Here is a 24220-nt window from a genome sequence, read left to right as displayed (position 1 = left end):
AAAGCTAAATTACGAATGAAATCCTCTCCTATGTGTTAGTTGCTTGTGAGTAATTGTCCTCCTCTTACTTTCTCAGCCTCTCTACAATCTGTCACAATATTCCAAATCCTCAATGTTTTCAATATAAGAGATCATACCTCTTGGATTTGTGTCCATTTCACCAGATGTTAGGCCAATAAGATTTGGACGCTGCATTGGAGTCCTTGAAAAGAACTGTCGATATTGAGATCTACCAGTACTAGTAATACTAGGGGCTTCTGGATTATAGCCATCTGGTTCATATGTATCTATTAGAAGAGAAAGAGAGAAAGAAAAATAAGAAATTTCCTCATTTAAAAACAACAAATTTTAATTTATAAAATTATATCCTGCCTTCCATATAATGTCATTCTCAAATCAATTAACAATCAACTGTAAGGTGAAACTGTTTTTTCTATTAAAACATGAAAGCACATCAATAAAAACCAAACAATTCATCATGTAAAAACTATTTCAGTAAAATGTTTAAGGCTCAAAAACCTGGCAGGATACGTTTTGAGTTGTAATGCAACTTATTCCCTTATTTTTTGCATCAACATCCCTGGTTGAGATCTATGTAAGATGCCTACAGGAGGACATCCATCTAGAATAGATGGAAATGGATGTTTCTGACATATTGCTAAAGAACATGGAGATGCATCAAGCACACAAGAAAGGAATGAAGTTTTTTTTTTCTTTCCTGCACCTTCTAATTTCTCTTGCTTCCAGGGTCTTGAGAGATGACATTCTTTGAGTGAAGGAACTGGGATGGGTCAACCTTGCAGGACTGAATCAATTACACAGATGAAGAGGACGGCAGTCCTTCAAGTAACCTATGCCATGTTAATGTTAAGAACTACAGTTCATTTCATCAGATGTAAATTATATTTTGCTATGCAAAACATGGTCCTCAGTAGAGAAATGGGAGACAATTATTTCCCATTTGCAGGTAGTAAACATGGATATATTCTGTGAGATGCAGAAAATAATATTTGCTTACGTTCTGATACTGAATACAGTAGGCTTTGGGGTAGTGGAGGAGGTAGCCTTGCCCCCATTGGTGCAAGGCTGGGCACTGTAGTTGTTCCTGGCTGGTCACGGCTATTAATTAAACTGGATTGAGATGAAGGAGGTCCTGGAATAAAACAGAAATGGTAGTCAGGCCACTTAAACAATTTTTATACATGATGTCCCTTCATGAATATAGTAAAGCATTTGCAGTAGGAGTATAGGAATTAACTCATTTTTCCGTAAAATAAATCAAATATTGGACCAAATTAGTTACCTAACACAACTCAAAGAAAATCAGTACACACGTGCTCCTAGTGAGTGGCCAAAAAGACAGTGTTGCAGTAACTGCAGTGAATGGGAAACCTAATAACATCCTACAATCCAGATAGCTCAGACTATGGTTCTAGTAACCAAACCATTTCCAAAGGTAGTCACTTGCAGAATTCTTTCCCTTTGCAGATATTATCTAAAGACTCTTCTGTCCTTAGTAATGGATGAGAACATCACCCGAGTCTTCAATTTTTTAAACTTAATTCTCAAATGTTCAGAGACTATGCTTTAAATTTTGTAATTGCTTTAGCAATTGCTTTAGCAATTGCTTTAGCAATTACTAAGAACAAACAATGCACTTGGTGTCTTAGAAATTATTTTGCAGCAGCCCTGACCCAAAAATGTAGCCAGGATTTTGATAAATATGAAATATCCATCAAGCTCCAAGCTCTTGTCTTAGACTTCAACAACGCACTTTTATCCGTGTATCATCTGTAGGAGTACTATATATATATATCAATAAGAGATAACATTTATTTTTTTGGCCGCAACTTTACATATGTATATGCTTATGTGTGTACACACATAAGCATATACATACAGACAGACAGATAGATAGTCTTTTGGGGTTTTTAATATATAGGTAGTCCTCAATTTATAACCATTTGTTTTGTGACCATATTAAATTACAAGGGCACCGGAAAAAAAAAAATTACAACCAGTACTCATAACCATTGCAGCATTCTCATGGTTACATGATCTACAGCACATGCTTGGTAACTGACATACATTTACAAGTGCTGCAGCATCCTGTGCTCATGTGTTTTGTCATCTATAACCTTCCCAGCCAGCTTCCGACAAGTAAAGCCAATCGGGGAAGCATTTGCTTAACAACCATGTGATTCACTTAACTGCATGATTCACTTTACAACTATGGCAAAAAAGGTCATAAAATTGGGCACAACTCAATTAAAAACCACTTTGCTTAAAATGCAAATTCTGGTCCCAACGGTGGTTGTTGAGGTCTACCTGTACTACGTTCCATTGTTTCCATTTGGCATTGTTACTATTATACATAACAGACTATTTTACAAAAAAAAAAAACCCAACTTACTTGGTATGGGGATTCTAACAAGTGGTGGTGGCCGAGGATGTAACTGTGGGCCTGGCATTCTCATGTTATGGGTTGGGCCTTGGGTTGGGGGCATCAGCATTCTAGGTGGAGGAAGTCCTGGAGGTGGTGGTGGGAAAGGAATCATGCTGGGCAGAGATACTTCATCTACAACTAGTGGGTCATTTCCATGATCGAACTGACAAAGATCACCAAGTACACAAAATCCTCGTTCTATTAAGAAAGAGAAAAAAAATCACATAAAATCATTATCCGTTATACTGATAACTAATGCTTCATTATACTGTGTAGTTCCCACTCATTATACAAAAAAATGAGGTTTGTTAAAGACTTTTTATACTAATGAAAGTATCTGTTATGTACTGCAATGGACAATGACATTGCATGGTCGATTTCACATGAAAATAAGCATCGGTCTTAAATCACCTTGATAAAACTGCAATCCTTTTGAATATTTTTCTTTATGAAGCAGGCGTGTCAAACAGGCGGCCCGCGGGCCGGATGAGGCCCCCCCCAGCCACGTCCACCCTGGCTCTGCAAAAGCAAAAAAAGTCCCGATACGTCCCACGATGCAATCGGGTTTGACACCCGTGCTATAAAGGAACCATTGTTCTAGAACAGGCATGTCAAACTGCCGGCTCGCGGGCCTGATGTGTCACACCGAAACCGTGCCCACCCCATTGCCGGCAATGGGGAAAAAGTAGCGATACATCAGGCGATGTCGTGAGTTTGACATGCCTGTTCTAGAATAAATAAAGAAGCTATTGGGGAGACAAAATCAAACGATAATCTTCTGAAAAAAGGGGTTTTAGCCTACTCTATGTCTTTTTCAATAATATTTAGATTAAGACATTAAAATATTATTTGACATGAATATTAATCAAAACATAGAGCATATTTATGAGTGCAGACTGTAAGCACTGTGTAAAACAGGGGCAGGCAACCTTGGCTCTTTTATGACTCGTGGACTTCAACTCCCAGAATTCGTGAGCCAGCATGGCTCAGCTTGGAAACCTCTCCCTTTTCCCTCAGCATGGCTGGCTCAGGAATTCTGGGAGTTGAAGTCCACGAGTCATACAAGAGCCAAGGTTGCCTATCCCTGGTGTAGAGAATCAGCAACATGGGACACTTTTTATTTCTCCCTATTGGTCTTTTCCAAATCAATCTCAAAAAAAACAAGAAATGGGAGATATTACCCCATCTTATACTCTCCTTTTGTGTGGCTGTCTAGTTTAGGCCCACATGGAGAAACATGACAGCAAAAAAAATATATGGTAGCATGGATTTAGGCCCATTGAGGGCATCTTGTTTACAATTCTCAAACTTGAAATAGGCATTTCTTATTCAATTAAATATAAAAACCATGTCACCGAAGTAAAATGAAATAAATCATAGAGGTGTACATATGATCTATACGATGCTAGTCTCATTTATATCATGTTTTGAAAATGCTGCACAAAGCTGAAAGAAGAACAAGCAGAAGCCTCAGTTACCATCATAATCTCGACACCGCCTTTTTGGTGGAATATTCCTGACAAAGGAATTAGGTGCAGAATGATTGCCATAGTAATTTGACCAGCTTTCTGTGGTGTTTTCAGGATGGTGAGCAGGTGCAATCACAGTAACAGCAGTAGGAATACACTGGGCTCCAGTGGAATACTGTTCGGCTGAATTTATGGAAGACAAAGACACAGGGTTGTATGAACTCTCCATGTCACTTCTTTCACACTTGAATTTGGCTCGTTCTCTGTGATCTGTTTGAAAATTCACAGTAAGTTTAGATAAATTTACCCTCTCTTCCACAGCTCTTTTGAGACGTCATGATTCTGCATAAAAATTAACATTATAGTATAGTAATCTATTACTGTTCTAGTAAAATCTTCAAATAGTGCTAAAATCACACTTTTGACAGCAGGAAAACTGTATAATTAGGTTCACCGCAGAGAGTTTATTGACATTTGTTTCAGAAATTACAAAAATGATTTTAATTATTAGATTTCTTTTTCTAAAATACCATTTTATCATATAACATAAATGTAATTTTTAGGAGTAGAGACTACTTAAAAATAAGTGACACACATCCACTTCTTTCAGCAGAGGTATAATTGAGAACAGCAACATCAAGCAGTAGGCAAAGAATAACAGAAATAATTTCCTGGATTAAGGCATTTTACGGAACATTTATTAAAAGCATGTTTTTAATTTGTTTTCACACAACGTCTTGGATATAATAGCAACTCACCAATATTTCTGCCAGCATCCCTGTCTTTGTTTGTATCTTGGTCTTTGCTTTTACCTCTACTGCGGCTCCGACTTCGACTTAGCCCTCTGCTTTTACTACGACTCTTACTTCTTCCCCTTCGCCAGTCATATTTGTCTCTATATAAGTCATTCCTATCATAGTATCTATCGTAGTCTCTCCACTTGCCATCATCTCTTTTTCTTTCTCTGGTTCTATTTAAAAATCCAAAACAAAAAAAATTAAGAATAGGATTTTCGAATAGCCTAAAATGTTCATAGCATTAAAATGTAATAGTAAGGTAAGCTATAGCAATAACATTTTTTTTTACAAAAAATACGTGTTGAAATCTAAGCTTAGAGAAAAAAATAAAATAAAAAAGAGTTAGCAGACATAATCAATTTTAACTACTAGTGTGACTAGAAGTTCAGTATGCCTGGTAGATGCACTGTTCTAAACACAAATGACTCTTTGAAAGTTTCTTGTGCTGATAAAGATTGTAATATTTAATGTCAATCAAATGTATCAGCACAGATGAAAAAAAACATTCTTGCTAAACACCATTTGAATCAGTGACTAGAGCTGATCAAATACTGCAAATGAATCATATTTTACTTAATCAGAGTGTATAGCAAGACCATCTGAAAATAAAGAAGATGATATATACTTTCAATTGTGAATAAACACAAACCTTTGTTCATTAGAATCTGAACGGTTTTTCTGCGGGCTAGTGTATTTCTTCTTTTTGTTCTCTCGCTCTTCTTCAAAAGATTCCTGAAATGTCTAACAACAAAGATGAAAATTATTAAATAAACCCCAATGATATGGGAGACACAAAACAAAATAACACAGATTAACCTAACAATAAACAACAGATGCTAGCCAGGGGTAGGCAACCTCGGCTCTTTTAAGACTCACGGACTTCAATTCCCAGAATTCTTGAGTCAGCATAGCTGACTCAGGAATTCTGGGAGTTGAAGTCTATGAGTCATAAAAGAGCCCAGGTTGCCTACCCCTGGGCTAGTCCAAAGGTGCTTTCTCAAAAGGCAACAGGACTTCCTTTTCCCCCCCTTGAAGACGTTTCACTTCTCATCCAAGAAGCTTCTTCAGTTCTTGGATGAGAAGCGAAATGTCTCCAAGGAAAAATAAGTGGCATGGGGGGAAAGGGAAGATGGGGGGGGAAGGAGTAGGTATCCCAGTGTACCTGAAATCCAGGTGTGATAACAGCAGCAGCAAAGAGAAGGAGTATGCTAGGACACTTGGGAAAGGGATTTGCATGGGTTCTTTTTGTTGAGTGGTGCTGTGATTGAATTCAGGTATGGTGGCAGCAGAAATTAAAGAAAGCTTCAGGATGGGACTGGGGCTGGATTTACCAGAAGGAGCAAGCAGGGGTGGTTGAAGAGAAATGTGCACCATCCTTGCCTTATTCATCCAGCAAAAGTGTCTGGAATTTGTCTTGCCTGGCATATGGAATAAGCAAGGGCTGCAACTACCCGGAGAAGATCCAATGAAGCCTTAACTCACAATAAGTTCTCTGCACAAAAAAGTCATTTTTTTTCTTTCTTGGGTTACTGCTTCAAGTATGAAAACTACAAGGGCAAAGAGTGGAACTAAGGATTCATGACACTAGAGTTCTCTATGAAAATAATGGCAAGGGCAAATCTGCTCAATTTCTGATCTGGAATTTCAAAGAATAATGTTACAGCGTACCTAATTGTTTTTATGGGAATAAGCTGTTGCTAGTTTATAGAACAAGTGCATCAGCCATTAAAATCTTGAAATACAAATTTACGATCAAATAGATAGAGATTTAAATTTATATTTTCATTTTTTACTTATTTCAATGCTGGCCCTTAAGACAACACTGCTTTATTCTAACAAACACATCAGATCCACTGAACAGCACTCAAAAAAGAATCTACGATAGCCTGGTTAACAAATATTTTGAGCCTTGTAGCCTTTTAGGCTGTGATGGTTTTCTTGTCTACTTTCAAGAACCATGGGCTCTTCCAAGCAAATTAAAATGAAAACAGTTCACTCCTATGAAACTTTAACTTTCAGACATTGATTTTAATAGGGAAACTGTTAAAAAATGAAAGTTATGTGGGAGCTGGAAGATCAAAAAAACCCTCTCTTAGACCTGCTACCAAATTGATCCAATCTGAAAATCAGAACCCCAAAACATTGCAAACTGCTTGCTGAAATAAAAACTGAACAGTTTGGTAATCTACGATGGGGAGGGGGATGGAAGAATGAAGCATTTGAAGAAATCTTTAAAATAAGATTTGCAAAAGAAATGCAAAAGAAAAAGTGTTTGACGTAGTGGCTAAAAATACTGGGCTAGGCACCAGGAAACAGTGAATACTAGTCCTATCTTAGGCAATGCCACTTTTTTAAATCATTGGCAGAAGACAATAGCAAATCACTTTTGAAAAATATTGCCAAAACCCAGCATGGGCTTCTCTCTGCATACTGTAGTCCAGGGGTGTCATACCGGCGGCCCATGAGCTGGATGCGTCACACGCAGGCCATGCCCACCCCAGCTCCGTAAAGGCAAAAAACGTCACGATACATCATGCAACGCGATCGAGTTTGACACCCGTGCTGTAGTCATTAGGACTCAAAACTGACTCAAAGGTATAAAATAAACAAACAAAAACATCTTGCCAACCATTAAGTACAGTAATGGATCTATTACACTTTCAGCTTGTGGGGCAATCAGTGAATCTGTTCCATCTGTTCCATGTTGAACTTTGCACTCTGTAGACACTGTATCAAGACTGGTTCACTTGAAAGTTTTATTAAGGCTCACTATTTGACTAAACTTTTGCATGCATCTTTACATTTTATTTTTGAACCAAAGACAAGCTTAGAGCTACGTAAAACACCCTTTCAAATGCTTTTTATCACTTTATCATCGTGTTCATTTAGGTAATGTCGATATCCAAAGTGACTATTTCAATAGATACTTGTATTTCATTCAGCCTTTCACTATTATGTTCCTTTCAAATGTTTTTAACGCAAACCAACGTGTGGTGAAGTAAGTAAATACCTTAAGACAGCCCCATGCTTTTGTACCACTGCTTCTATTCATAGTGTAGTGAACTTTAGAAAATTTCAACCCCCACACTAAGAGTTTTAAATTAGTGATTATTCACTGTGAAAACAGGTAATTTATTAATTTATAAGATCCCTTCTAAGACTCAGTCATAAATAGTGTGCTTCAGATTTTCAATGGAAATTGATTTTGGAGTGTAAATCTTCATAAGTAGAACTACACTTTCTGAACTCTAACAGGGATGGTCTGCACAAAATATGTAGCAGACAAGACTTTAGCTACTATATAATATTTTCTTTACATATTTAAAAAAAATGTTTTTGAAAAAAATCAAACATTATTTAATTACGCTCTATCAAATTGGTGACAACTTTTAGCAACCACATAGATATTCTCCATGACAATTTGTCTCTATATTATCCCCAGGAAGTCAGATTTTTTCTTAAATTCAAGTGAAGTTATCCTGATAAATAATTTGATAGTAAGGAACAGAATTTAGGAGACAGAAAAATCACTGCGTGTATATGAGAGGACTATGTGATACATAGATATCATCTCTCACTTGACCTTATCTAAATATAGCAGAGTTTTCAAATGTAATACAGTCTGAGTTAATAAAACATTAATCTTAACATAACATATGTTATTTTCCCAATTACATTTACCCCTAAATAAAATATCCATTGTGTTAGGAAAGTACAATATTTAAAATGGCAGTCCCTGACCTTATAATTAAATAAACAAAATATAAGCTATGAAGTGATTGAAGCACAATGAAAATAAGCTTTGCATTATTCCATACCAACCTCTGAAATGGGAATAACGTTCTTTAACACAGTAGTTAGCATCTAGAATAAAATATGAAATGCTGTATGAAAAATACAAATATAAAATCACATTTAAGGTAGCACTGAAAACTATTTGATATCACATTAGCTTTTTGTCCTTATGAATCAGTGCATTTCCCCCAAAGATTTAATGATCTTTTAATTACAATTCTTGAATCATCCATTTTACCTTTGACTTTATTTTTTGACAATGTAGGGGTATGCATGAACTGCAAAATCTTTTTTAATTTGTTGCATGAAAACAAGCATACAGTGGCTCAGAGGTTGAGTAGATTGTTCTAGCAAAGGTCTTGATTCAGCCAAATCACGGCCATGTTCTGGGTTTTATCCAAGAAAAATCTAAAAATATGAGTCTGATACAACTTCTAGATGGATAACTGGTATTCAAATAGAAAATTTAATGTACAAACTTACATTAAGCTAAGCAAAACATTTCACATAGGGTGGTGTCCCATGTCTCACTTTCCTTCTCCATGCTGTGTGCCAGCCTGCCTGCCTTACATTCCCTATCATCAAATTTAAATTCAAGCATGGCATACCTAAGTGGTCTACCCTGCCACCTGTTTCTTTGACCTTCGTAGCTTCTTCATCACTGCTGTTTTCTTATTCAACTAGGCCACAGCCTTCAAATGGCTTTCCTTGACTAGTCAATGCCTTCCCCATCTTTCTGCCCCTTTTTTTCCCCAGTGCTGGTTTTACTTTTTCATTGTTTTCACACTGGAACTTATGTATTCAAGGTCCATCCATGTTCAGACAAAACACAGGTATTTTGATCCAATATGGACCAACTAATATTGTCTGTTTCATGCATAGGACAGTCCTTGCAAGAAACCTTTTAGGTATCCCTGATAAATATCTGGAAAGAGCCAAATTAAAATGAAAGCAAATGGTTGAATATCTTCAGAGAACCTTCCATTATAAATAATATGATATTAAGTGCCTCAACACATCATCATAGTGGCTCCTTATAGAATTCTTCAAACATGGAAATTCCCTTTTATTTCTGAGACCTCCTGAATTTTTCATCAAAGGAATTAAAAAACAATTTTGTTCAGCAAAAAATAATAATCAACATGGCCACAAACTTTCTTAGGAGTTCAATCCTGACAGGCTCAAGGTTGACTCAGCCTATGAAGTGGTATATAAATCTAAGTGCTATAGCTGTTAGGAAACATAGAACATGCCTAGCTAAGTACAGAATAAGTATCAAAATTCTAGCACAACGTATTATAAAAAACAAATCTTCCCAATTCAGTTTGGTGTTCCATAAGTTCTTATTGTCTGTCTCCCTTACATAATTTGTGCAGAAGGCTAATTATCCATGTTCCAACATCAGAAAGGGCAATAAAGCATAGAATAAAATTATGCAACTTCGAGGAGACATTTCTGAAACTTATTTCACATGCATTTCTTTTCAGTATTATCAATGTTAGTTTCATTCACCTAGCATTATAAGTAATAATAGTATTATCATTAGAAGTAACAAAATCCCTGTTAATTGTAAATTATATAACTTAAAACCTAGAAGCATAGGTCTTCCAATTATAGTGTAACATACACATAATTAAACCCTAGGTCAGGGGTAGTCAACCTTGGCTCTTTTATGACTCGTGGACTTCAACTCCCAGAATTCCTGAGCCAGCACAGCTGGCTCAGGAATTCTGGGAGTTGAAGTCCACGAGTCATAAAAGAGCCAAGGTTGACTACCCCTGACCTAGGTAATGGGTCGCATATTGGGAATTATGCACATGCGGCCATCACTTCTGCAGCCCAGTTCCGAATGGCTCACGGCCCGGAGTTGGCTGTGGCTCAGGGCCATGATGTATAGTAAATCAGGTTTCCTTCAAAAATGAAAGGAAAACTATATATGAAGTATCAAGTAAAACTAGAATAAGCCAGTACTGTTATATTTATTTACCTGGGATTGAATCCCGTTACATTTCACTGGGTCTTCTTTCTCAGTGATGTGCTTTGACTTATGCACAACTATCTTAGGGTATGTTCAATGGACATTATTGGGGTGAATTCTGAATGGATTTGCACAGGACTGCTCTAAGTATCAAGGAAATTATACTGAAAAACTTACCATTGCCTCCTCTTTGATTTCTTCTTTTCCTTGATTAGTCTTTAGATCAGGTTTTACTGGTTCATTAGGAACTAAGTAATTCTTAGTATATAGGCTTTCAAATAGTTTGTCAACAAAACCCGATGTTTCTGTGGTAAACAAGCAAGAAAATTAATCACGTTTCTAATGAACCTAACTTTCTAGTTTTGCATTATAGTTGCCTTTTTTTCTCCAGATCAATTCAACCCCAATAAATGAAAGCGCCTTAAACTTATTTTTCCAATAATAGAAGCATCACTTCTGTACCACACTGTTTCAAACATAAATTGTGATGTGATTGAGACCTGACATTTGAATTTGAAAAATTAAATACTGCATGCTTGCCCTGCCCTTGATTATGCCTAAAATAGTTGTTCAGATTTCAGGTCATATTCTTAAAACTATATTAAGAATCCACTGGGAGATCATTCTGTCTGCTGAAAAAGATGGTATAAATTTTATTTTAAAACCAGTATAATTTCTTCAAGGCTCTAACTTTATAGCCTATCGAGAGAGAAAAAAATGAATTCATGGGTGCCATAGTGAAATTTTAGGGTTTTTCCCCCCATTGACTTGAGCTGTGGCATATAGGATGCTGACAAATATTTCCCTGCATTTGGGCAAGCTCGGATAAAATCAAATGCCACCAATTTTATTTTAAATAAAAGCATATCTAACATAATCTAGTTTCATTATAAATTCCCAAATTATGCTGGATGATCATCTTTTCTGGAAGAAATAACAAGTCTTAACAATCATACTGGCCTTCCTGTATAGCATGGGTAAGGTAGGTTGTTTTCAGTTTGGACCAAACTTGGGAAACGGAACAAGCAGTGGCTTGCTTTTTTCTACCTTGCTCATCCACGTTAGAGCTGCAGATAGGAAGTAGATGCACACTGACATATTATGTCCTGGTCGGTTCTCTAAACTTAGACTAGGCCAGGGGTAGGCAACCTTGGCTCTTTTATGACTCGTGGACTTCAACTCCCAGAATTCCTGAGCCACGAGTCATAAAAGAGCCAACGTTGCCTACCCCTGGACTAGGCCTACATCATGTTGGAGTAAGATGGGCCTTGGCCTGATGAGGAACTATTCTTATAAGAAGCAAAGGGATTGCTGCATCTGAACAAAGCTAATATTTTGTGAGCACTTTAATAGTTTAATCTGCCAAAATGAGATTTAAATGTTTCTACCATTGCCATCTTTTGAGGGTTTTTTAAAAAAAACTTTTTGGTCTAGTCTACAGCACTGGGTTCCTCGTAGTCTCCAATCTAAGTAATAATAACTGATTAGCTTTTTAAGATGAGCAAGGCATGAGTACATGCTACCACTCAGCTGGGGCAAATTTCTCCATGTTTAGCATCAGCAATTTATAGAATGAATCAGACATTTATATTAATTATCTGACAATAGGTGGTGTCAGCTGTTAACAATCACATATATCTTATCCATGATTATCTGTCTTTAATTTCATCCTTCAAGTCTTCCAACAAAGGACCCATCACACTGTGACTGAGTCCATCCATCTTCCTGTTGGTTGTCCTCTTCTTCTCTCGCTTTTCATCTTTCTCAGCTTTAGAACTTCTCCAGAGAGCTAGCTTTTGCCTAATGTACCCCAAAATAGGATAATTTGTTGTTGGTCATTTCGGCCTTGAGTGAAAACTCTGGGTTAATTTGTTCGATGTTCCATTTCTTTGTTTTCCAACAACAAAGTTTGAAAGTGTTAATATGACACTTTCTTTTACTTGCTCCTTCACATGTGATGGTTGACCCTAAAAAGCAGACTATACTTATTACCTTGATATCTTCGTTATCAATTCTAAAGCTGGTTATTGCACCTGTTGTCAATAGTTTGGTCTTCTTTATAATTAATTTTAGTCCCATTTTTTCACTGTGCTCCTTAACTTTTGTTACTAGAGCTTGCAGATCCTTTGCATTTTCAGATATCACTGTAGTGTCATCAGCACAGTGCAGGTTACTGATGTTTCTTCCTCCAGTTTCAAAGCACAGTCATCTTCCACTCCTACTCCCCTTAAGTATATCCAGCATTTAGTTGAATAAATGAGAGAATATACAGCTTTGTCTCACTCGTAGAACCAATCTGTAGCTTTCTGATCTATAAACAGGTTTTCCATGAGAACGAGATGTTCTGAGACAGAAATTTATATATTTGCTCTTATTAGTATGTTTTAATCTGCCCAACAAGTGAAGGTCTTTGGGTAAATTATATACTTTAAAATATTTTTAAAAGAAAAGCAACAATGTATTAATAACAATATTTGAAAGTTATAAAACATGTAAGTCATTACCATAATGTCTATTATTTGTAATTCAATTATAATGAAAAAACCTTATATAAATTCATAATACATTATTAATAAAGGTAACTGTACCTTTTTGCAGAAATACATCTAGCTGATCAGCACAGAAAGCCTTCAGTTCTTTCTCTGGCTTGTCTTTTTTGACCAGTGCAACAACATAGTTAGCCAAGGCTGATGGATCAGCATCACATCTGAGGAAAAATACTTTTATTAGCATATAACTTTTAGTGTGAGAAGTCTAACACAAGATGATATATTACAATAAACTTTTCTGAAGATGCAGCATCTTATTCACATAGACAAGTCTGGTACAACTTCTAGATGGGTAACTGGTATACAAACAGAAAATTGAATGTACAAACTTACATTAAGCTAAGCAAAACATTTCATATAGCAAGCAATGCTCTGTACTAATGAGTTCCAGAGAAACAAATTCAATGTTACTAAGAATAAAACATTATTAAAAGTAAACTAAAATTTAAATCAGGCTAGAATGTAAGATCCAGCTTTTACCACACTTCTGCACACTATACAGTTCTTTAGTGTTACCATATCACAGCAAAAGTCCCAACATGAAGGTTTATGTCCATAAAAATGCCTTTAAAAATGTTAAATTAACAAGTCTGTACTTTTTCCATATTATAGGCTCCATATGAAGTTTTCTCCATTACTATAGGTTTAGCATTTGTATGCATATCATTTTATTGTTATTTCCTCACGGTTCCTGTTTTAGAAGACACTGGGGAAAAATGCTTTTACTTTTTGTCTGCCTGATCCTTGGTCAGCCTCATTAGATTTCTCTCAGATACTCTACCTTTTTTTTCAGATATGCATTTTTTTTCTTTCCTCAAGTTTTTGTTCAGATTCTTTTCCTGTTTCTGCTCCTCCCCCCCACATTTACTACAGTCAGTCATCTGGGGACTTCCTGCCATTTACTTTCCTCTCCCTTATATAGCTTTTCTGCATGTCATGTCGTTCTGTGCAAAGATGTCATTCCATCCAAACTAATACCTTTCCTTCCTGGGTGCAGTACTACAAATTGGTTTCAAGAGTAATTTAGCGTTAACTGAATTATTATGGTGTTGAACCCATGCACCACCATTAACTTTCAATATTATTATAGATATTATCCAGTGCTTAGGAGGAAACAGATATACACTGTCTATAAACAGTAAAATGATCCAAATCATTTGCCCAGACTATCTCTCTTAGTTATTCCTTACAAAAATATCACTCTTAAAATGTCCTAATAATAATTTCCATGAGGCAATTGAAAATATTTCATGTCCTGAAATTCTTTAAAGTAAACCATAAACACAACTTTATTAATATAGAAATCTTTATGTTATAATAAAAATATGGTCCCAAGACCATATTGGGAGCATATTTGTGGGAGCATATTTTTATTATAACCCAAATATAGGTTGGGAATATACCCAACAATCCAGTGATGTTTAAGTGACTAAATGATCTGATTTTTAAAATACTAAAATATAAGTTATACTTGACTTTGAAAGTGTTAATCATAAATTAGTAATTACAACTTATTACAGTGTTCTAGAAAGTGATAAGGAGAAAAAGACAAGATCTCTTGCAGACAAATACACCAAGAATAAAATATTTGACATAAAAGCGCTATTTTGCATATTTCGTTGCAAAAGGATGCTGAACACTATTCAATGGCATGTAAGAAGCAAGTTAGTCATAAGTAAAGTGTCAGAAGCAAATGTAGTCGCAGGTAAAGTTGCATGCAAAAGATCTTAGGGTCAGCTCTAGGTATCTGCAGGTCTTCAGGAAGTAGAGTCATTGCAGAATTGAAAATCCTGAGGTACAGTAGTATTTTGGCTTAAAACAATTGTAAATTTACCACATAGGAAGTAATTCACAAATCTTTCTATACAAAGTTTTTTTTGTCCATTCATGTATAATGTTGATTTTGAAATGAAGGTTTAAAATGTTGTATGTTGATAGATCCTTGTTTACATAATGATCAGTGTTTTGTTTATTCCTTTTCTGCCACTGAAACTAATGAAATAATGTAAACCCAATTCTTCTAAACGTTAACTTAATAGTACATCAAGTTGATTATCCAAAATAGCTTGTCTTGAAAGTAATGCACATATTGTGTTACATTGTACTAAACTGTGATATGGTTAGTTTATGGTTCACATGTGAACTCAGATATTGTGGGTTATACACTATGTTTATTGTATGAGGGAATGCGGCAAGACAGTGAAGAACCACTATGACTTGCCAAGATTTTTCATGATGATTATTTCTCTGCATATTTCTAGATATATGCTGTTATGGCTCTAGAGTTCTTTGGATATATTACATGAACTCTACCAACTGGGATCGGTTTAATCTACATAATTTACTGTTAAGATTCAATGTAGCCATGTTAAAGAAGGAACCTTTGTAGTCACAACTAAGCAAGTAAAATCAATTAATCTTTAAATCTGAGTATGAAAATCTTCATCTAGATCAGGGGTCCCCAACCCCAGGTCTGTGGACTGGCACCGGTCCACAGCAAGCCAGCAAGCGGGCCGCACAAACAAGCAAAGCTCCATCCTCAGGATGTAGGCAGTATTCAAAAACACACCCCCTCTGGTCCGCAGAAAAACCTTTATCCATGGCACCAGATCCTGGCGCCCAAAAGGTTGGGGATCTCTGATTTAGATGCTTATTGTTGAATAATAAAACATAGGACAGGCTACAGTTGCATGGTAGTATATATTAAGTGCACAATTGAACAGAAAATTTTAGGCACTTAACTGAAGTGCATCTTTCAATGAATCCCAAAGTAGAAAATAAATATGGCAGACAAGAAACTTAAACACCCCTTTGTTTAGTATTCTGTAGATACTTCCTTTGACAGAAACAGCAACTTCCAAATATTTCCTATAATCAACTAAGATTCTTCCTGTTCTTGCTTTTAGATATTTTTTCACCAACTCTTCTCTATTGAACTCTTATAGGCAATATTCTTAGGGTTCCTTGCATTTTTGAGATTTTAAATAAGTAAGTCTGTGGACTGCTCAGGCTATTCTAGAGCCTTTATTTTTTGTATGTTCCAGATCATTGTTTTGCTGAAATAGCCAACCTCTCTGCTTTGGCTTCAGTTTCTTCACTGACTGTGGGACATCAGCTTCTATGATATTTTGATATTAAGTTGAATTCAGTCCTCCTTTTACTTGTATAAATATTTCCTTTGCCACTGACTGCCACACAATCCCAAAACATAATAGAGCCATCTTATGCTAATAGCAGCTAAGGTATTCTTTTCTTCAAATGCGTTACTCTTTTTCTTCAAATGTATGTTGTGTGTGAGTTTGTGACCAAGCTGTTAATTTTTTGTTTCATCAGTCCAAACCCCTTTGTTCCAAAATGTTCTAGACCTGTTCAAGTTTCTTTTTGCGTACCTTAGATGATGACTTTTGTGATGAGGTTGGAGAAAAAGTTTCTATCAACTATTCCTTGCAGTATATTCTTGTATAATGAATGTTGTGCTGTGGATAACTTCTCCAGTGCTAGCTAAACTTTTCAGCAGGTAGTTTGTGTTTTGTAGATTTATCCAGTTCCAGGCAGTTATGGCAGAGATTTGTCTTGATCTTCATGCTAATGTCCCACAGCCAGTGGAGAAAATGAAGCTGAAAAGAAGTTGGATAATTCAACAGTACAACAATCTGAAACATACTTCCAAATCAATCATGAAGCTCTTAAAGGAGAGAGAAATAAAGGATTTGGAACAGTCTGTACAGTTCCCAAAGTTGAATATTACTGAAAACCTGTGGAGAAAGATCTCAAGCATGCCATTCATGCTAATAGACCCAAGGATTTCTAACTTAGAAGATTTTTTGCAATGAATAGCGGGGAAACCCCCCCCCCAAAAAAAGCAACAACAGAAAAACGTCTGGATGGTCACAGGAAATATTGATATTTCTGCTGAAATAAATATTACAAAATGCTGACTAAAAGAGTGTCCAGACTTTTGTACTTTCCACATTGTTTTTATTTTGTATCCGTAAACAAACTGCCTACAAATAGCAAACATGCTCTGAGATTTGCAGCAAGGTGCTGTGCTTAACTGTTAACCATATGCAGGTTTTATTCTCTTCATTTAAGGATTCATTAAAATGTAAATGATGACCAAGGGTAACTAAACTTTTGTATTCAGCTGTAAAAGACAACACTAAATTATGAACACCAAATAGCCTTTCAAATGTGCTTAGAGATTTGGACACATTTGTAATCCTACCATTTTATATGGTATAAAAATTCAAATGGAGACTCCACAGGTTAGTTAGAAATACCAACTGCTTATGTAACAGAATTCAATGTTATTCTACTTCATTTTATTTTTATCTTAGGAAACCAAATCAGCATTCCAGTTTAAGAACTCAATTCATGAGATATCAAAACCACTTAAAATAGACTGTAAAGTTTGGGATAACATAGTTAAATATTTAAGGCCAAAAAGTTAATAATTTTAAAAAATTAGGAATTGAGATAATTTAAGTATATTCTCTTGGAATTTCTACTCATCATTTTAAGTGGGATGTAGCACAGTACTCTTTAATGTAACATGTACACTTCAATTTTTTAAGTGTCAGTTTCAAAAAAATCTACGTGGTTTGTAGTATAAGCAATAATTTGTAGTTATAACCATATATGCAATTAAAGTATAACACAATTAATCAATAAAAATATTTCCCTCTGTCAAAACAAGTGACACAGTAAACAGAAGACATAAATTGTATTCCAAAAAACTTTTCATGAAGGTTCTGAAAAGATGTAATAACTGCTATAAGGTAGTAATATATTTTTTTTTGGTCAAGCGCTGGACCAAGTAAAATAAAATGTTAAGGATTCAAAACTTAAATGTCAGAATTTTTCAAAGTTATAGACAAAGTGCTTGCATAAAAAAAACCCAGAATACCTCTTGGTATTATGTTAGTTTACCAATAATATCGAACTTGGTAAAACATTATTTCATTATTCTAGTGAGCTGCTTTCTTCTAGAGGTTTTTCTTGTTTACTACTCAACTCAAACCCAAATAGAGAGAACGGGTTCGAGCGAAGGATGGGCAATGGGTTCGTTTCTGCGTTTCAATAGTATATGACCCACTGCCCTAAACGTTTTTCACTTCCACGCAGCGCCTCTTAACAGGAGGCTCCCTGTCAAACCCTCATTCTCCTCAATACTCTTAAGCCACGATCGGGACGTTTTGTGAACCAAGTAGGCGAGCAGAGAACCCCGCTTTTTGTCCCCGTAGAAACTCAGGCGCTTTCATTACTCCCTTCATCCTCACGTGTCTCTCTCTCTCTTTCTCTCTCCCGGTTCCCAGCTTAGTCTGTAGCTATTACTACAATGCCTTCTCCGGCATGTAGGCAGAGGGACCCTCCACGCCACAGGCAGGACCCGCTCCCTCCCTCCTTGGGGGGGGTGTCTTCGGCTTCTCCCGCGCCTCCGGCTTATTAGCCCCTTCCCTCCAGATTCACGCATCCCTTGCGGGCCCCTTCCCAAGCCAGCCCACCCTCCTTCCCCGGTCAAGCCCCTTAATCTCCGCCTTAAGGTCCCAAGACTTCCCTCACCCTGCGCTCCCTCCCCCCCCAGGGTGGAAGTGAAGACCACCCCGCCCGCCATCCTGGGGGGGGGGGCTCTCCCGCACCAGCCCGCACTCACATTGGCTCCAATAACTTGGCCAGCCAGGACTTAAGCGCGTCCACGTTCTCTATGATCATGGCGAGGAGGGTCGCGGCGGTGCTGCAGTTACACTTAGGGCAACATCCCCCCGCGCTGGACTCCGGCCTCTTCTTCCCTCTCCCGCCAAGTAGTCACTCGCCGCCAGCAGCAGCAGCAGCAGTAACTCTCGCCCCTCCCCCGTTTCGCCGAGCCTGGGCCTAAGTCAGACCAGGAACTAGCTAACCGAGAGAGCGCAACGTAACCTGCTGGGCATCGGAGAAGGGGCGGGCACCCGGTTTCACGGCGGAGCCAATCGGATGACGGAGCCTCAAGGAAAGTCAGCCAATCGCGCGACAGGGCCCCCGAGCGAAGGGAACCAATCCGAAAGCTGCTGGGAGTACGGTACAGTGGCAGGGGGGAGGGGGGGTGACACCGGTGGGAGGGCTCAGCAGGTTAGGTCGAGTCAACACACGCATTGAATTCTTTGTAAAGAGAGCTGCGAATTCGGGGGAGCCGCTCCTCAAGCGCGGGTCGTTGGAATACGTGAAATCGTGTAGCGTAAAAAGTGTGTTTCCGAGCCTTTGCCGAACAGATTCTTACGTACGTTGCACATTAATTGGGCATAGATCGAGTCAGAAATCTGCGTTTTATGCACGGCGTTGTGTTGATTCCACACGAATTTGTATCGAGTTAGCGAACGGTTCTCTTAAGTATATGTGTATACCATATATAGAGCCAAACTAAATTACTGAGGCTCAGTTGCACATGGCTACAATCTCGCCTCTCCCAACAATTGTCATACTTGCTAGCATAGGATATAACTACAAACAATTGTCATAACTACAAGCCTCTGATGAGGTTAAAACTAAGATGAAAGCTGATATGCCATAAATTTAGATCATCTAAATCCCCCAAGAAACGTATTACCTGAGGAAAGCAATATCTAGTAATAATGGTTAACATGCAACATGAAAATATTTATTAAAATACATATGAATTACACACTCATCATGTACAGTATTTACCTACACATGCACAGAAAAGCCATTGTGGTATAACGGTTTAAAGTTTTGGAACAGGATGGGGTAAACAAGTATAAATTAAATGGATACCCAATGAATTAGGCCAGTCACTCTTAGCCCAATCTACTTAATTGAGTTCTAGGGGGAAAAAATCAAGAGAAATACAGTATCTAAATACTTTGAATTCCTGGCTACAATGAAATTAACATCAGCAACTGGAAATTTTATTCAAAGATACTACATTTGACCTTCCCCATTTATGCTATTCCTAATATTTATAGTTAAAGTTTAAATGATAAACCATATTATTTTTTCCATACAGTGCAGGTTTTTATGAATGTTATTTAACAAAATGTTCAAAGCAAAATAATGCAGAATAATTTTATTTTCATTCATCAAAATAGCCAAATTGACAGAAATCAGATCTAGTCACTTGATACAGAATGGCAGCCATCTTGAAATTAGAATTGAAAGTAAGGTGGAGCAAAAATAGTAATATAATAAGTAAATTTTAGATGCTCATTTAGCAAGTTATATTGTAAAATATTAATGTTCAGTATATAATTACATTCTTTGGATACATTCATAAATTCACTATCTTGCAATAAACAGTAAAGACAGCTATCACAGACCTAAAGCATCTTTGGAAATAATTTTTCATTGAAGGATTTTCAGTGCTGATACTTGCAATGTATAAGACATATGAATCTGTGAACTATTTTAGTTTCCTAAATGCCTGACTATCAATGATGAGTGGTCTGGGTTTAGAAACCAAAAAGGCACTTTCTGTCATATTTTGAATGCTATTGCTGCATCATTATTGCACAAGATAAGTCTAATAGTGACTTTGTTAGCCCTTTGATTCCCTGGTATATATTTGATTGTTATATATAAGAGATAACCTTTATTGTAATTTTTTTTACTGTGGGCACAACGGCACAATCAAAAATGAAATTTAGTTGCCCGCTTTCAAAGTGAAACACATACATGACACACACCTAAACATACTATGAACAACATATGTACAGACCCACATCCCTACATACATGTAGCAAATAAATATTAAATACTGTCCATCTTGCATATATAACGGAAGGAAGAAGCTTGAGAGTTCACAAGGTTAATGCTGTATGGGATGAAACTATGGCTGAATCTGGATGTTCTGCTACGGATACCACCGTGGTATCCATGCTACGGATACCACGGATACCAGAAGGTAACAAGGAAAACAGGTTGTGAAGAGGATGTGTAGTGTCCCAGATAATCTTGTGGACCCTGCTCAAACAACACTTCTGTGCTATGTCCTGGATGGGAGGAACTGCCAATGATCTTTTCGGCCATTCTTACCACTCTCTGCACCGCCTTCCTGTCTGAAGCAGTGATGCCTCCAAACCAGACCGTGATGCTGTATGACAGGATGCTCTCGATTGTCCCCTTGTAGAAAGTGGTCAGGACAGGGGAAGGAAGATGTGCTTTTTTCATGCGACGCAGAAAATGCAGGCGCTGTTGTGCCCGCTTCACCAGTTTCTCGCTGTTGTTAGCTGCACACCCAAGAATTTGATGCTGGTAACCATCTCCACAGGTGAATCATTAATGCACAGAGAAGTGTGGCTGTGCCTGCCTTTTCTGAAATCAACAATGATCTCTTTGGTTTTTCCGGTATTAAAACTAGGCTGTTTTCCTTACACCAGTTCACCAACCCCTCAACCTCCTTGCGGTAAACTTCCACCTTGTCATCCTGAATAAGGCCCACTACTGTTGTATCATCTGCGAACTTCACAATATGGTTGGTGGCAAACCTAGCACAACAGTCATGGGTCAACAGAGTGAACAGCAGCAGACTTAAGACGCAGCCCTGAGAAGAACCTGTGCTCAAGAAAATGGTATTAGAGGTATTTGTTCCAATTCGCACATATTGGGGCCTGTTGGTAAGAAAATCAAGAATCCAGTTGCACAAAGGAATGTTTAAGCCTAAAAGGCCCAGTTTGTCTACTATATGCTGGGGAATGATTGTGTTAAATGCCGAATTGAAGTCGACAAACAGCAAACACATATGAGTATTTCTTTCCTCTAAGTGCTTCAGGCTCAGATGGAGAACGGAAGAAATAGCATCCTCCGTAGAGCGATTTGGTCGGTAGGCAAAGTGAAGCGGGTCAAATGCTGGCGGGAGGCTAGATACAATAGTGTCCTTTATCAGCTTCTCAAAGCATTTTATGATGGTGGATGTCAGTGCAACTAGATGGTAATCATTGAGGTCTGTAATTGTGGAGTTTTTTGGCACTGGCAAGATGATGGCCGTCTTAAAACACGATGGGACCACTGCCTGCTGCAATGAGAGGTTGAAAATATCTGTGAGAACACAAGCCAGCTCCTCTGCGCATTCCCTGAGGACACGTCCAGGGATATTATCTGGGCCTGCTGCTTTCCAAATGTTAACTGTCTGCAGTGTTTTTCGGACAGAGGTGACATCAAAGCTTGGCACTTGCTCATCAGGATGGGGCACAGTTTTCCTAGCAGGAGTGCTATTTGATGCTTCAAATCTACTAAAAAATGCATTCAGTTTGTTTAGGAAGTCTATGTCATCCTTGCATCTCGATGGAGCCACCTTGTAATCCGTAATGGCCTGGATCGCTTGCCACATTTGCCTGGTGTTTGTTGGGTCCTGAAAAAAGTTCTGAATTTTCTGGCAATGGGCTTGCTTTGCATCTTTTATGGCACTTTTCAGATTTGTTCTGGCTGTTCTAAGTGCCAACATGTCACCAGATTTAAAAGCCACATTCCGTGCTTTCAGCATCTTGCGGACCTCATAGGTCAGCCACGGTTTTTCATTCGCCCTCACAACAATACTTTTCAGGACACAGACATCTTCTATGCACTTTTGGATACATGCAGACACCGTGGTGGCATACTCAACATTTGTATGTTGGTTATCAGTAGCTGCTTCCTTAAACATGCCCCAATCTGTGCACTCAAAGCAGTCTTGTAATGCTTCTATAGCTCCCTCTGTCCAAACCCTCACCTGCTTCACTGTAGGTTTCACTCTGACTAATAAAGGCTTATATGCTGGAATAAGCAGCACAGAGAGATGGTCAGAGAGGCCCAGGTGAGGGCGGGGGATAGCTTTGAAAGCCTTATTGATGTTGGAATAAGCAAAATCCAATGTATTGTCCCCTCTGGTTGCAAAGTCCACATATTGATGGAAATGTGGCAGGGTAGCTTTCAAATCCACTTGGTTAAAGTCACCCACTGCAATAAATGCACCTTCTGGGTGAGTAGTTTGTAAGTCACTGATGGTATGGCGGAGAATCTTCAGGGCCTCTTCTCTGTTTGCATCAGGGGGGATATACACAGCTGTGATAATGGTAGCAGAGAATTCTCTAGGCAGATAGAAGGTGCAGTACAGTATAACAAAAGTAATATTGCTTATGTAATAGTAAATACTATTACAGTAAATACTGATTTCAATGGGGTTTATGTCCTAATAATTTTGAATTTTTAACTGCATATAAGTACAAATGCAAAAAATCCATCTTCTATAGTGTGTGCAAGGTTTAGAGGAAAATTATTTTAAATAAAAGAACTGTGAAGAAACATCAATATTGTATTATACTGTTTTTTTCTAGAAATACTATATTTATCCTGTTAATTTTTTGTCATCAATACTATATTTTAATTTATTTCTTTTTCCTGTGAACAAGGGCATGTTATTTAATAAAAATATGCTCTGCCTCACAGGCAATTTTGAAAGCTTGTATATGCTTTTAACAAGAGATGGTTTAATAAAATACTTTATCTCTTGGAGTGCTTTTCTCTCTGAGAAACATTGCAATATGATGACATCAAATTGAACATCAAGTAGCACCGAAAAGCTTCTTGGATATATTACAACTCTTGCATACTTAGCAAACTTTCAGAAACAAATATTGGATAGTTTGTCAGTGAGCCTCACATAGGACTACAGTGCATGCAACTTGTTTTTGTTCCTGCAAAATGCATTCCTTTGGCACGCATCTTAGAATCAAGTCCTAAAGGATAGTGCTCATAATCCAACCAACTTCAATATCTAAATTATAATTAGTTACATTTATTTTACGGCTGGAAGGCATTTTTTTTCAGTATGAAGAAAAGTATTGCAGGTTTTAAAAAACAATTAAAAGAATGTAAACAGAATCAGCCCTGATTACATTTGCAATTTTGCAACAGCTTCTGAAAAGGTATACAAATTATATCACTTCCATTCCTCCCGCTTCACTTATGACATCAAATATACACAAACATAACATCAGAAAGACTGAAACTAAGATTTGGATACTCCCATTGGTGAGCATCGATATGTTTCGTCCTCTCGGTGCATTATGGGAAACGTAGTATTCAATTCCAGGACCTCGCGGTTGTGGAAAAACCCCACGCGACAAGCACTCGTATATAACGCTTGGTTTTTAGAGCGAAATTGTAGTTCAGTGGGCGGGTACCACGCGCTGCATTAGCTCTGCGCAAACTCAACATCCCAA

General features: G+C 37.5%; 1 protein-coding gene across 1 annotated transcript in view; it reads right to left on the bottom strand.

Annotated features, from left to right (window-relative positions):
• The window catches only part of RBM27 (RNA binding motif protein 27), a 39369-nt gene extending 20548 nt beyond the window's left edge, over window positions 1–18821 (bottom strand). The window contains exons 1-9 of the mRNA XM_029285064.1: window positions 18688–18821; window positions 13074–13192; window positions 10669–10790; window positions 5362–5453; window positions 4674–4885; window positions 3925–4185; window positions 2414–2644; window positions 1019–1153; window positions 138–287 (exon numbers count right to left, since the gene is read on the bottom strand). Coding sequence (XP_029140897.1) covers window positions 138–287; window positions 1019–1153; window positions 2414–2644; window positions 3925–4185; window positions 4674–4885; window positions 5362–5453; window positions 10669–10790; window positions 13074–13192; window positions 18688–18746 — 1381 coding nt within the window. The 5' untranslated portion in view covers window positions 18747–18821. The remainder of the gene's footprint in view (window positions 1–137; window positions 288–1018; window positions 1154–2413; window positions 2645–3924; window positions 4186–4673; window positions 4886–5361; window positions 5454–10668; window positions 10791–13073; window positions 13193–18687) is intronic.
• Between the last annotated feature and the right edge of the window lie 5399 nt (window positions 18822–24220).

This window comes from Protobothrops mucrosquamatus, unplaced genomic scaffold (assembly GCF_001527695.2).
Source record: "Protobothrops mucrosquamatus isolate PMUCROS unplaced genomic scaffold, P.Mucros_1.0 scaffold_159, whole genome shotgun sequence".
Taxonomy (NCBI): Eukaryota; Metazoa; Chordata; class Lepidosauria; order Squamata; family Viperidae; genus Protobothrops; species Protobothrops mucrosquamatus.
This window is presented reverse-complemented; position numbering and strand designations above follow the sequence as displayed.